Below are 14,387 nucleotides of genomic sequence, written 5' to 3' on the forward strand. Positions count from 1 at the left end.
ATCTCCCTCCCTCCCCCCTGCCCCCTTCCACCACACCAGACTTACCAGCTGCACACAGCTCTCCAAGCTGCCGGGCTGGTATCGGAAATTGGCTCGGTATCGGCCGACATGCCTCCTTAAACAAAAAAAAGGGCTGTCGGTATTGGCCCCAAAAATCTATCAGTGAACCCCTACTTATTAGGCCAACTAGGTCTAATAAAGATAATTGCCTCTTCCTCACGAAAAGAAAGTTTTGGATGCCTTTATTTTATACAACACTTCTATTCTGGCTAATATACTACAGCAATTTTTTGGTTTAGTACTATGTTTCAAAAAAATTCCCATTTTAACATGGGAGTTTCTGAAGGTGCTCCCAGAAGCAGTGGTGTCTGTTCCATACTGTTTGCAAATGATCACTTCAAAACCATTGAATGTCACCTTATTTGAGCCAGAGTTTTCTATTAAGCTATTTCTCCAAATGATCCACCCAAATTACAAACTCATAATAAACTTTGGCTAGTGAATCCAAGTCTCAATTGTATCCCCCTCCCTTGCCCCACCCCAAAAGTGTCAGAAGCAAGACTGCTTAAAACAGGCAGTTACAGAATTCTAGCTCTTATAGACTCGTAGAAAACGAGGGTTGGAAGGGACTTCAGGAGGTCATCTAGTTCAACCCCCTGCTCAACGCAGGACCATCCCGGTCAAAGCTTTGTTTAACCAGGTCTTAAAAAGCTCCAAAGATGGAGATTGTACCACCTCTCTGGGTAACCCGTTCCAGTATTTTATTATCCTTTTAGTGAGAAAATTCTTCCTAACATCTAAACTAAACTTCCTTTGCTGCAACTTGAGACAATTGCTCCTTGTTCCATCATCTGTCACCACTGAAATGTGTCTAGCTCTATCCTCTTTTGAACTCCCCTTCGAGTAGTTGAAAGTTGCTATTAAGTCCCCTCTTGGTCTCCTCTTCTGCAGGCTAAGTAGGCCCAGTTCCCCCATAAGTCACGTCCCCCAGCCCCCTCACCATTTTTGTTGCTCTCGCTAGACTCTCTCCAATTTGTCCACATCCTTTCTGTAGTGGGGGGCCCAAAACTGAACACAGTACTCCAGATGTGGCCTCACCAGTGCCAAATAGAGGGGAATAATTACTTCCCCATACCTACTGGCAACCACACCTACCATTGCAGCCCAGGATGCTGTTAACCTTCTTGGCAACAGAGGCACACTACAGGCTCATACTCAGCTTATTGTCCACTCTAACCCCCAGGTCTTTTTCTGCCGAGCTGCTGCCCAGCCAGTCAGCCCCCAGCCTGTACCAGCACATGGCTTGGTTCTGTCCTAAATTCAGGACTTTGCACTTGTTCTTGTTGAACATCAGATTTCTTTTGGCCCAATCCTCCAATTTGTCTAGGTCACTCTGAATTCCAGCCCTACCCTCCAGCATATCTAATACTCCCTCCAGCCTGGTATTATCTGCAAACTTGCTGAGGGTGCACTATGCCATCTTCCACGTCGCTGATGAAGACACTGAACAAAACTGGCCCCAGGACTGACCCCTGGGGCACTCCATTTGATACTAGCTGCCAACTAGACATTGAGCCTTGATCACTAGTCTCTGAGCCCAATGCTTCAGACAATTTTCTATCCACCTTACAGTCCATTCACCCAGCCCATTCTTTCTTAGCTTGCTTGCAAGAATGTTGTGGGAGACCATAACAAAAGCCTTGCTAAAAATCAGGGTACACCACATCCAGTCTCCCAGCATCCACCAAGCCAGTCATCTCATCACAGAAAGCATCAGGCATGACTTACTCCTGGTGAATCCATGCTTAGTGTTCCTAATCACCTGCTCGTCTTCTCCTAGTTCTCAGAAATGGATTCCTTGAGGATCTGCTCCATGATTTTTCCAGGGACTGGAGGTGAGGCTGACTGGTCTGTAGTTCTCTGGATCCTCCTTTTCCCCCCACCTCTCTCAAATACGGGCACTACATTTGCCCTTTTCCAATCATCCAGGACCTCTCCTGATCACTATGAGTTTTCAAAGACAATGGCCAATGGCTTTGCAATCCCATCAACCAACTTCCTCAGCACCCTCGGGTGCATCCGATCTAGCCCCATGGACTTGTACACATCCAACTTTTCTAAGCAGTCCCCAACCTGTTCTTTCACCACTGAGGACTGTTCACCTCCTCCCCAAACTGTGCTGCCTGGTGCTGTAGTCTGGGGGCTGACCTCTCCTGTGAAGACTGAGGCAAAGAAGGCATTGTGCACTTCAGCCTTTTCTGCATCCTTTGTCACAAGGTTGCCTCCCCTATTCAGTAAGAGATCTACACTTCCCTGATGGATCATCCTCTTGCTACTGACATACTTGTAGAAACCCTTCACATCCCTTGCTAGCTGCAAATCCACTTGTACTCTGACCTTCCCGACTTCATCCTTGCATGCCCCAGCAATAGGGCTGTGCAAAGCCTTGGGCGCCGATTTGATTTGAAGGAGATAGGGCCCAATTCAGCAGCCAGATCTTTGACTCAAAATCAAGAGACCCATTAGTCTCTCCAAATCAAATCAGAAGCCTCCGATTTGATTCAGAAAGATTGAACGATCTGGATACAGACAAGTGTTTTTTCTACATACCTTGAGGTATCAGGCGACTTGTGATCACTGTGATGCTGGGGTGGATGGAGCGTCTCACTGGAGCGCCCGAGGGGGGGGCGTCCCTAGGGCAGTTGGCAGGCCCTCCCAAGCTCCTGTGGGATGCGCCATCTGTCCCACCATCACAGTGCTCATGAGCCACCTGGTACCTCAAGGTATGTAGGAAAAAAAACCATTTAAAAAGCTGCGTTATGGCAAAAATTACTGATTCTTTGAATCTGCATCAGATTCGGCCGAATCAGAAAAAAAATCAACAAATCTAATCACTATCCCCTGAAATCGGGCCAAATCTGAATCTGAATATGGCCCACTTTGTACACCCCTACTGAGCAATGCACTTATGTTGTTCCCTAGTTGTTTGGCCAAGTTTCCACTTCTTATAAGCTTCCTTTTTGTGATTTAGTTTCCTGAAGAGTTCCCTGCTAAGCCAAGCTGGTCTTCTTCCTGTGCAAAGGGATGGTTTGTTCTTGCACTCTTGGTAAGGCGTCTTTAAAGTACAGCCAGCTCTCCTGGACTCTACACCTCAGACCGACGTCCCTGGGCCTGCACGGGCCCTGCCCCCTCATTAGGGCTTCCATCAGGCCCAGGCAGCAATCACTTCCAGCTTCTCCAAGCACGTACACCAAACACTCAGCAAACCAAAGGCGCAGGCAGCTGGATCATTTACCTTCCCTGGGCAGGATCTGGTGCCTGGCTTCTCTCCCCTTCCTCCTCTTGCCCCTGTTCACTGGGACATGAAGTAAAAAAAAAAAAACAAAACCAAAAACTTTCCAAGTAGATTTTTGTTCTCAGGGCCCCAACTAAATGAGCAATTTACATGGACAATCCAAAGGACAGAAGTAGTTGGCTATGATCTCTAAGACCTAGACAACTGTATCAAAAATGGGTACATTTCAGTGAATGGTTAAGAGTTTCTACATGAAGGCGACTCCAGGCGTACGTATCAGACTTTGTTCCCTTAGCAGTCAGAGCTTACCTTCAGGTTTCCTTTTGTTGTAAATGCTCTTCCACAGATTGTGCACGCGAATGGTTTTTCACCAGTATGGGTCCGTTCATGAATCTGAAGAGCGCTGGCGGAGGAGAAGTTCTTACCACATGTAGTGCAGATGTGCTGTTTAGCTGGACGGCAAAATTTAGGCCGTGGCACCAGCAGAGGGGCAACACCAGGTGATAAAGCTGGTGGGCCAATGAAATGGCCTGTGCTAATGGGACGTTCACCTAGCATTTCCACTTTTATGAGTGCTGGTGGTGCTCGGACAAAGGCAGCGGGAATGCTGCTACGACCTGAAAGAGACAATACATCCTAGGTTATCATCATGGCAGTCGGGGTTTTAGAAGAAAAGATGCCAGCCTGGATTTTTTATCTTGCTCGTGCAACACCCAACACACAGAAAATAGGACTCAAACTCCCATCAGTGTTTACTGGCGTATTGAAGAGAAGCCTCGTCTCATTGGCCAGCAAGAATTTAGGAACTAAGAGCTTGACATTTAATGATTTGGACAAATCTAGACTTGCAATACACAGTACAGAACTGAAGTTCCCACCCCATGGAGCACTCTCTCTTAGTTTTAATATAGTATACTAGGGCTAAACTGACCCAACTTTGTTCCGTTTCTTATCAGCGCTGTAATGATCATTTTAGGAGAGCAATATGCAAACAATTCATTCACTGGAGTCGGGCATGTACTAAGCATGCAGTTCCCACTGAAGTAAGTGGAAGGCTAGCACACTCCATGCACAGCAGAAGGCAGCCCCATGCATGCGGCAATTTCAAGATCGGGCCCAGAAAGCAAGAGGGGTATTTGTTATGATACCTGGAGCAATAAAAAACACCCTACTTCTTCCAGGAATCAGAAATAAAGCTCCATGTTCCCACTGGTCTACTGGGTATGGGGCAGTGCAGCTACCAGGAACAACTCACCATACTCTCCATTTGCAAAGTGTAATCCAGGTTCTTCTTTGATGACTTTTCGACCAATATTGCCATAAGTTAGGTCCAAAGCACCAGCCCCTTCTATTTCAGGAACATTGCTTTCGGGACCTTCAGCTTTATTTCCCACGGCAGCATCTTCTTGAGCGCTGAAGCCTGGTGACTTTGACCGAACACTTTCAGCTTGGCTATTGGCTGGAGACAGCGCCTGGAACGAAGCCGATTCTGAGGCAGCAGGACTCCTGCCATTTGGATAATCCGGATCTCCCGTCACAGAAGAAGAATCATTCGTCATGCCATCACTTTCTGCCGAGCCATTGTCGCTGGACTTCTGGCTGCTTTGCCGTTGTAGGGTCAAAGCAGAGTTTACGATTTTCATCTGATTCTCCAATGCAGCAATACCAGAAAACACTGTGGCTGGAGATTCTGACTGCGTATCGTAAGGAGTAGGGGGCTTTGAAGAGCTGCTGGGGCCATCCTGGGAGTCTAGGTCTTCTTCTATTTCTATGCTTTCCATACTCTCATCTGGACGACTGACATCTCCATTCTTTTCAACCTGCGTAGGATCCACATCAGTATTATCACAAGCATTTTCTGGCATGGGCGTATTGGGGATTTGTCCCCCCATATGCATGCGAATGTGCTGCTGCAGTACAACAGCATTTGTAAACTTCTTCTGGCAGATAGGACAAGAATGCTGCATCTTCAATGGGGTGTTTGCTCGGTGGACACCATAGTGAGTCTTAAGGTTACCTTTTGTTGAAAAGGCACGGCCACAGATCTTGCACTTAAACGGGCGCTCGCCAGTGTGGGTACGGTAATGCATTTTGAGCGAGCTCTGACAGCTCAGCACCCTGTGACAAATCAGGCACTCGTTGGGGTCAGCAGCAGACTTGTCAATGTTCTCAACCAGCTGCTGGAGCTTGGACGTTTCTGAACCTTGCTCACTTGCCCCACTTCCACGGAAGACGCTCGCGCTGCAGCTAGCTTGCGGCGAGCTCAAGCTCTGCTCGGTTCCCGACTCGTGACTGACAGCACCCGATGAGGAAGAGCCACCTTCGCTTTCCGGAGAGGGTCTCGGCTGCATGTCACTCGACAGGGTGCTGGGGAGAGAATCTTTGATGCCTGCTAGGCTGGAGATACTCTGCGGCAAGCCGGCACCCACAGAGGTCGGCAGTGTTGTCAGAACTGGTTTGCTATCCACAATTAGGTTGGACTCATCCAGCGGCACAGACATGCCGTACGGGATTCCACTGCTGGTGGGGATGTTGTCCAGGTGTTCAGGGACTGGATAGGGATTCATTTTAATGTGAGGGTATTTATCTTTGTGACGCTGAAAATGCACTTTCAGGTTCCCTTTGGTTGTAAACCGGTTGCCGCAAATGTTACACTTGTAGGGCCTTTCACCAGTGTGGGAGCGGAGGTGGATCTGTAAAGCACTGTCATTGCCAAAGACCTTGCCACAGAACTTGCACTTATGTTTAAAGAAAGGTTCTTCTGCAGTTGGTTTGCTATCAGACACGCTGATATTAGGGGGCTTCCCTTTCCCTTTCTTGGAGGGATCGAGCACCGACGAGACTGCAGAAAGTGGGTTTTGGAAGATGACAGAATTGGATGACTGAGGTAGCAAAGGGTTTGGAAACCGAGCAATAGAACTTGGGAGGCCCCTGGTTGCTTCAGGCTTCAAGGAAAGAGAGGAAGAAAGCCCGCCGGCTACAGAGCCAGCAGCTGGAATGCCAAGGGTAGGATGAGGTAGTTTTCCTTGCTTCAAGGATTCCAGTGATAGGCTTTGGCTTCCAGCTTTTTGTCCAATTAATGCAACAGTAGCTGACAGCTGCTGAGACATGTGAGCACCCAACGCTTTTAGGGGATCGGCAGCAGCTGCTATTGAAGGATGTAGGGCATGAGGAGCCATCATGGCAATCTGAATGCGGATTTGTTCTGTAAGCTGAATTTGCTGAAGCTGCTGCTGCTGCAAGCAGACGAGCTGCTCCAGGATCATTGGGATAGCATTAAAACTAGCTGCGGAAGGAGAGATGGCATCAGAGGTACGCTGGTTCACAGCCACTTTGGTGCCACGTATCGTCTGCAAAGTCACATTAGTGTTTGGTACCTTGGGTTTTGATAAATAGCCGAGGCCAGGAGTTGCTGAAGTCACAGGGGGTTCCGTTTTTAGGTACATTCCTGCAACAGGTTCAGCATCAACTTTTCCTTCTCTCTTTTCCACAGAACCAGTGCAACTCTTTGCCTGACTGTCCTTGGCTGTTCGACCATCTGAGCGATCGTTTGGAAAGTTCTCAGAAGCTTCAGGGAAGCCTTCGGGGGGTATGGCTCCCTCACTGTCATTCATGATTAGGACAGGTGGATTTTTAGTGCAATTTTTCTTATGCTCAAGGAATTCAGCGAGATTGAAGAATTCTGCACAGCATTTCTCACAAATGTTGGTTTCTTCTGTTCGACACCTCTTGGAACTCATTTCACCCTCTCCATCACCTGGGACGTCTTGTGGACTCCCTTGAGAAAGAGAGAGAGGAAAAAAAGGAGAGAATCAAATCTCTCCCCACCATAACCATTTTTCCATCCTGAAACAGTGGTAAAAGCCCAGACAAGTGAACTAAACACAACCATGAGACAGTTCAAGTCCTGCTCTTAGCTGTGCTGATGACCTTGAGCATCACATGTGCATTTAACAGCATCATTTGATGTAAAAATTGATAAACCCCAAGGCCTTATGAATTACCTATAAATCAAAGGACTACATTTCCTAGAGAAATCTCTTTAGAAATGTAGGAAGGGGATGGGATATTCTAACCAAGTCAGGCTTGACATACTCAAAAGGCAAAGCTTCTTATGTAAAGAATTAGAACAGAAATTTATTCCAAGGTTATTGTAGTCAGTACTTCCAATTCTAACCAAGCCACAAAGATATGGAAAAAAAAAAATAAAAATCACAGAAGTTAACCTGCATTATAGTCATTTTCCACATTATAACAAATGGCCACAACCAAGAGGAGCAGTGGAGCTACCATTCCCCACACTAGATTGATTACAGAAAACATTGGCAGACTAGCACTTAGTCTCAGGCTTAAGTTATACTTTTCACCTATACAGAGATGTTTAAAGAAGAGTCTAGTCAAATCAGCACCCCCCGATATGTATTTTGTTTGATGCCAACATTTACATGTAGACTACTACGAAGAGAAATAAAGGGTTTTAAATTTAAACCCTCTTATCCGCAGAACCATTCTGTTCTTTAAAAATGTACGTTTCAGCAGTCTTTGCAGTCAGTCATTCTGTACTTCAGAGAGAGGAAATCCATAAGCTAGTTCTGTTTCCTCTCACCAATCCAAACAGATTAACCCATGCAGTATCTGAATATGAACAATAAATGAACACTTGAGTGTCCTGGTCAAAAACAAAAAAAAGTCACTCAAACATGGGCTGGAAGACGAGTATTGTACTGTGAACGATACCTCCCTTGGAATGTATAGAAACAGCCCCTCTCAAGCAGCAGCAGAGTTTGTGCCATAGGACACAGTGGGGTTAGAAATAAGAAGGGTAAGTAGCTACAATTTAAATTTTTGTTCAAATTTCCCTATTCATTTCAAAATCCCTCCTTCCCTACTAGGAAGGGGGAAAAAAGAAAAAAAGAGAAAGGCATCTTCCAACAAAGCAAAATTTGACAGTGATTAAAGTCAATCAGGAAAGAAAAGGGTTGCTGTACAGCCCCTCTAGTTGGGACTCGGATTTACAGGACTTGGGAACAATCCTAGCGAGTGCAGAATCAGAAATGTTACTTAATCCACCACAATTCATTTCTACCAGTTACGTTCCCACTTCAAAAAGTTGCCCTTTTTCCACCCCTCACTCCCAAAAAATCAAAATAGTTCCCCTTCTGCTGCTGCTCTACTCAGCAGTTACCAACTACACACAAAGGCAGTGCATGGCCCTGATGTTATACAAGCAAAGTTTTCAAGCCTGTGTATATATGATGAAGGGACAAAGAAGCCAGAGGCTCTATGGCTACAGTGACTGGAGGCTGCCCAGTACCTCATCAGATTAGGTGCCACATTTTAAATAATCCAGCAGCAGCTGTTTTATTAGAATTTCTCACTAAATTTTCAGTTCGATAGTTCACACAAATTTTGAAGACAGACTGAAACACTTGACATCTACAGAAATTATGCCCCACCCCCCTTTTATAAATATGCAATACAGCTCAGTCATTTAACCGATACAGGAAATGCATGCATAAGTTCATATTTGCATGGGCAGACACTTCCCCCATTGAGTGCACACTTTCACAGCTCAGGTGTGTTAGTTTAGTTTGGGCCACAATGACTGTGTGTGGGAAGGCAGGCCAACCCTTGACATTTGCTAGTGTAACCTTGATGCATTTACATGCACACTATTTCCTCGGTCAAAATTATGAAGGGTTTAGCATGGACAATAAAGCTGCCAGAGTCATAGAAAGTGCATTTAAAAGGTTTGTTAGGCTAGATCAGGCTTACAACAAAAACACACACGCAACCACGTTGAGGGCTAAAAGCAGGTCTGAAGCCATACCAGCTTAACGGAGCTGCACTGAAGCATACAAGAAAGCTCCCTTTACAAAGAGCTGGGGGGGAAGCTATACACAGTTCGCACAAACAGCAACACTGTCCCAAAAGCAAGATCTGTCATACTCTAGGTCAGCAGCCAGCAATCTTTTTAACAAGTCATGGACCAGAACAACCTGGCTCTGGTCCAAAACTGACGTACCTCTAAAGCCATCCGGCTAGACGCAGGGGGGTTTCCCTGTACCCACACTGGGGTCAGGCAGCTGGGAGCTGTGCCAGCATCCCCACTACTGCCCTTCGCCCGCAGCCAGAGAGCAAGCGCAGCTGCCAGCAGGTGCATCTCTAGGCAGCTGCCAGCTGTGTCCCTGCGCTGCTCCCGCTCTACCCTTCCCTTCCCTCCAAGTTGCAGCACAAGTACTGCCTGGCCTCAGGTGCAGCTCCTCACAGGCTGGAGGCTAGTGGGAACAGCAGGGGAAGGGGTGCAGCTAGCTGCCTGACCCCAGCTGGAGAGCACGCAAAGCTCGCCAGCTCCATGGCCTGGGTCCTGTGGCTCCCTATGTTGCTGACCCCTGCTCCATGTCTTTTGGCCCATGAACAATCAGCACTCAACACTAGAAACTTTAAAGCTATACGCGTACACAGGAAGAGTCAGAAGCAAATCAACGGACCATGAATAGCTATTATGAGCATCTCAATTTGGGTTGTTCTTTAGTGCGCCTACATTAATAAAGGAGTTAAGAGAAGAGACAAGTCCCTTCATCCCCCTCCACCCCGTGCAATCACCACCCCTACATCAGAATGAAGTAACTGCAGCTAAAAGTTCATCTTTCACACAATTAAGTGGAGCAGGAAGTAAAAAGTTCGCTAAAATTAGATGCAGTGGTAGCTATTAGTGTATGCTACAGGAGATACCCAACACGATTCAGGACTTGGCCAAGAGGAAGGTCTGATAGGGTCAAGGTTGGAAATTTTAGGTCTCTGTGCAGTGGGAGTTTAGTTATACCACCACTGGAAATATCTGACAAGCGGAAAATTTTTTTTTTTTCTACCTTTCCTACCTTTTTAAAATAGAGAAGCAAGCAGTTTCATGAGAAGTTCACACGGATGACCTTGCTACAATCTAATATATAATCCACAAAGATGGAGGCTGAGATATCACTGCCTTTGTTCCAGTTTTTGGGGGCTTTGTGGGGGTTTTTTTTTTGGGGGGGGGGGGCGCTTCCTGCGGCTCACCTTGGGGAAAGGCATCACAAGGTAAGCCAGGCTCTGAATTCAGAGTATACTATGTCATTCCATATCAACTCCAAGGCTGGACATATTTACTGTCTACCAAGCGTGCCTCACCATATTTATCTTCTTCCACTTGCTAACTGGATTAAAAAACAAAACAAAACAAAAACAAAAACAAACAAAACCCCCAAGGACAACAGAGGTGTGTGGTACGTTGAGCAAAACCATCTACATCAGGGGTTAAAAGTGGAATAGTAATTATCCAAAAAAAAGATACCCTGCACTACAGGACTCATACAGACAAACTACATCTTACCGGATTTCAGCTGGGTTGAAGGGTCTTTTCTGCCTAGATGCAGCAGCACTGCCTCAGAGCCAGAGAAAAAGAACACCGTTTTAGGGACCCCATGGCAGGTTAGCAGCCTTCCTGCAGCCAGGTGCCACTTATGATGCCATTATCAAAAAAGGGGGAATTGAAAATTGTGATTTTTTTTCGTGCCAATCTTGCAACTGAAGTATTGGACAAGGACTCTGAACAGATGGATTCAATTCCCAGCTCAGTGAAGACTCCCTGGGTGGCTTTGAGCCAGTTCAGAGAGGGTGTGCCTTGCTTCAACCCCCGCGAAATGAGGATAATATTTTGCTGCCCTGTGAAGGGCGCTGCAAGTAAGTGCATCAATATTGCTAGCCAATGAGAAAATAGTTCAGTTTGTTTAAAGAGAAAAATCTCACTGAAGATCTACATCTTGTTTTCTAACTACATCCTCTTTCCTCCGGAGAAATCTTGAAGGAACACCCAGGCGATTACAATCAGGCTACCTCAATATTACCATACAATATGGCTTGCCATACCGACTTCCCCTACCTTGGGGCAGTTGTCAGCGACAAGGACTTAACACCTTCAAAAAGAGTTTACTTTTGTGCAAAGGAAGCCCCCTATGCACGTCTACATCTTTGGGCAGCTCTGTCGAAATGCTGTTACAGTATTTACCCAGTAGCTAGAGAGTCCTGTGAGGACAATAGCTCGTGCACTTAAAGCGGCCCTCTCAAAATGCTTCACAAGGATTGAACTTCTACTGTTTTCCATCTCCCCACCCCCAAATGTCAGGAATGTTATCTCTCAGCATCTAGTTATCCAATAAGTTAGAAGAATGCAGTAAACCCAGCAGGGGTCTTAGATTCAATCACTGCCAAATGGATGGCAAGAGGACAAAAAAAGAAACAAAAAAGGATCCACTATTGTGTAGGATGAGGTAGTCATATACAATAAGATCTGGTGCAATCCCCACCCTCTAAATATTTGAAAAGAATTTTGTTGATGCGAGTCATTAAAGCCACAACACCCTTTCCCCATTACCTGGGGTATTTGATTTAGTAAGGTGCTTTGTTTTACAAGGGAACAGATTAATTCATTCAAAAAAGTTAAATAGGTTTGAAATAATGGGAGTACCACTCAAAGCACAACTACTTATGTTTAAAAAACAACTCCCCCAACCCCCCCCAAAAAGAAGTCTATTCTACAGGTGACTAGCTTTACTAGTTAAAGTTGTTTTTTAGCACTGAAGTGTGATCATGTTAGCATTGAAGCATTTCACTATTTAAAAAAAAAAAAAAAAATCAAACAAACAAACAAAAGAAATCACATGCCCTTTTAATCCCACTATCAAAATAAGCAAATCCATAAAGATTTATTTTAATTAATCCATTTCTGAGTTTTGTCTTGGGGGAGGTTTCAGATTTTAAATCCTTATGCTACTTTCTTCGTTATAGCTATTGTCAGATTTCAGAACAATAGTGCCATTTTAAACACTCTGGAGCGGGAAGGGAGGAGGAGGGGAAAAAAAAAAAAAAAAAAAAAAAAAGAAAAAGGGATCCAAACTGAGGAGAAGATTGAACAAAATATGTTAAGATTGGCCAACTGTCTAGAAACATTTTCTTGCATGAAGTTTGTTTTTACACAACTGTAAAAAATAAATAAATAAATAAATAAAAATGCACGTACTTAATTCTGAATTGAAAGTGTTCAAAATGTTTCAATAGCAAATGATTAAGACATTTTTCGTTAGCAAAACCCTGGATGTCCTTCCCACAGAAGAAAGCAAGTTAAAAAGGTTTCTTGCACTTCAAAATAATTATATTAGTTGGGCGAACTGTATTCCAAGAATTAAAGTAATTAAGTTAACCCAGAATTAATTCAATTTGATTTACATTACTTTGAGGGGAAGCGACACACTCCTACAACTTGTTATCCTCACAGAAATGCAGGGAGGGGGGTTTTTTGGTAACATTGTAGGCACAGAAACCCCATTTAGAAACTTAAGAGTAGGCCTCTAAATTCCACCTCCTTACATGATTAACCTTTTGATGTAGTTTCAAAGGGCTTTAAAAAACAAAGTTACTGAATGCCATGACAAACCCCTTTAAGATGTCTGCTGTTACCTGCTGAGGCTCAAAACCAAAAGCTTTAGCAAACACATGTTCTGATGCTGCTATTAACAACTGAGCTTAAAAGGCCGAACAGTGGAGGGCACTCATGTATTACACTGAAAACAAGATCCATTTCTGGGGAAGCCGAGGCAGTTTAGCTCCATCCAAATTTTAGAGCCCTGTTTTGGCTCTTACTAATCTTACTTCTTCCTCCCCTGAAGCAATACAAGAGGCTGCCATATTTTTTTTTTTTTAAAAAAAGAGAGACGCCACAGTGACAAACATGCTGCTTCGGACACCTTGGGTTTCATCATTCCTCCCCTATCACTGACAAACTAATCTTTATCTGCCCAAAGTACTCCCATATAAAACAATCTTTGAGAAATTCAAGCTTAGCAGTGTGGCTACTGCAGAGAGCTTCCTCCGCTTTGGCGGGACAGCGATTCTGACAATACCAAAAAAGTTGCAAAAGCGAAAAGAAGGAGAGCGCCCTGCTGAAGGCAGAGAAGTCATCATGGAGCCAGTCATCCCCCCAGCCAAGCCCAAGCGCCAGCGAAGCCTGCCTCCCTCCAGCATCTCAGCCCTCGAAGGCTCTACCTGAGTCCATGACCGGTTCTTCCTCCACACTCAATTACTTCCACCAGCAAAACAAGGCGGCCCTAGACCACACTTAACACTAGTACAGTGTTTAAGACCCAGCTAAACGGCACAAACCCCGCTGCCAAGGTCAATTGCATGAGAGTCCTAATTGTAAGCTTGACATCAACTTACCACCCACAGCAGGCAGGAGGAGGCAAAGGTTAGAGCAGCAGCTCTGTCAAAACGTCACATGCTGCGGAGTTTAGCAAAGGGACTTGATCACTACAACCAATATAATGTTTCACCTACGTCAAAGGAAAAACAAGCAGCCCATCTTTGCCCCCCGCCCTCGGGCCCGCCTTGCCTGCATTGCTCGGCTTTCATGGCTTGCATTTGCAGCGATGCAGGCAGCAGGCGGGCGAGGGCTGGATGCAAGCCCCTCCGTCTCCGCGAGCCGTCGAGCACCCCGAGCCCTTCCCTCGGCAGCGCCTGGGGCCGCGTGAGCGAGGAGGGGGGGGGGGAGGGCTTGCTGGCACGGTGCAGCCCCGGTGATCGGCCAAGCCCGGCCGTCCCGTGCCGAGCACGGATGCCCGCGGCATTTTGAGCCCAGCCTCCAGCGGTAATCCCGCCAAACGGGCATCTCCAACCCGCGCGGTGGACGTGCCGACTCCCCCGCGCGGCGCCGCAGCCGTCCCCAGCGACCACCTGCTGGTTTTCTGACCTGTTAATTGAGCACGGAGGTAGCCAACCCGCTCCCCAACTCGCCGCGCTGTTCTCCGAGGTGCGGCTCCCAGAAACGAGAAGCAGAAGGCACGGGTGGGGGGAGGAAAAACACCAAGAGCAAGAGATAAGGGCTTGATTTTATTATTGCGCCGATGCATCTAGTCGGCAGTTTCTCGGGCACTCGTGCTGCAATCCCGCGGCGGCATGCAGGCTCCGGGCCCGGCGCTCGCGGACACACCTACCCCGGGATTAGGCGGATTCTTTCGGAGAGCGATAAGGGACAAAGCTCTGGGCTGCGACGGCCATTCAC

The 14,387-nt window shown here is 46.3% G+C and overlaps 1 protein-coding gene across 2 annotated transcripts in view; it reads right to left on the bottom strand.

Annotated features, from left to right (window-relative positions):
* Nucleotides 1–14,387, bottom strand: part of SALL4 (spalt like transcription factor 4) — a 17,628-nt gene that overhangs the window by 2,050 nt on the left and 1,191 nt on the right. Inside the window, exons 2-4 of one of the 2 annotated variants that reach the window (XM_019548145.1) lie at nt 4,551–7,073; nt 3,605–3,912; nt 46–115 (exon numbers count right to left, since the gene is read on the bottom strand). In XM_019548145.1, coding sequence (XP_019403690.1) covers nt 46–115; nt 3,605–3,912; nt 4,551–7,073 — 2,901 coding nt within the window. The remainder of the gene's footprint in view (nt 1–45; nt 116–3,604; nt 3,913–4,550; nt 7,074–14,387) is intronic. The other variant, XM_019548144.1, reaches the window with a different exon arrangement.

This window comes from Crocodylus porosus, unplaced genomic scaffold (assembly GCF_001723895.1).
Source record: "Crocodylus porosus isolate Cpor-Errol unplaced genomic scaffold, CroPor_comp1, whole genome shotgun sequence".
Classification (NCBI taxonomy): Eukaryota; Metazoa; Chordata; order Crocodylia; family Crocodylidae; genus Crocodylus; species Crocodylus porosus.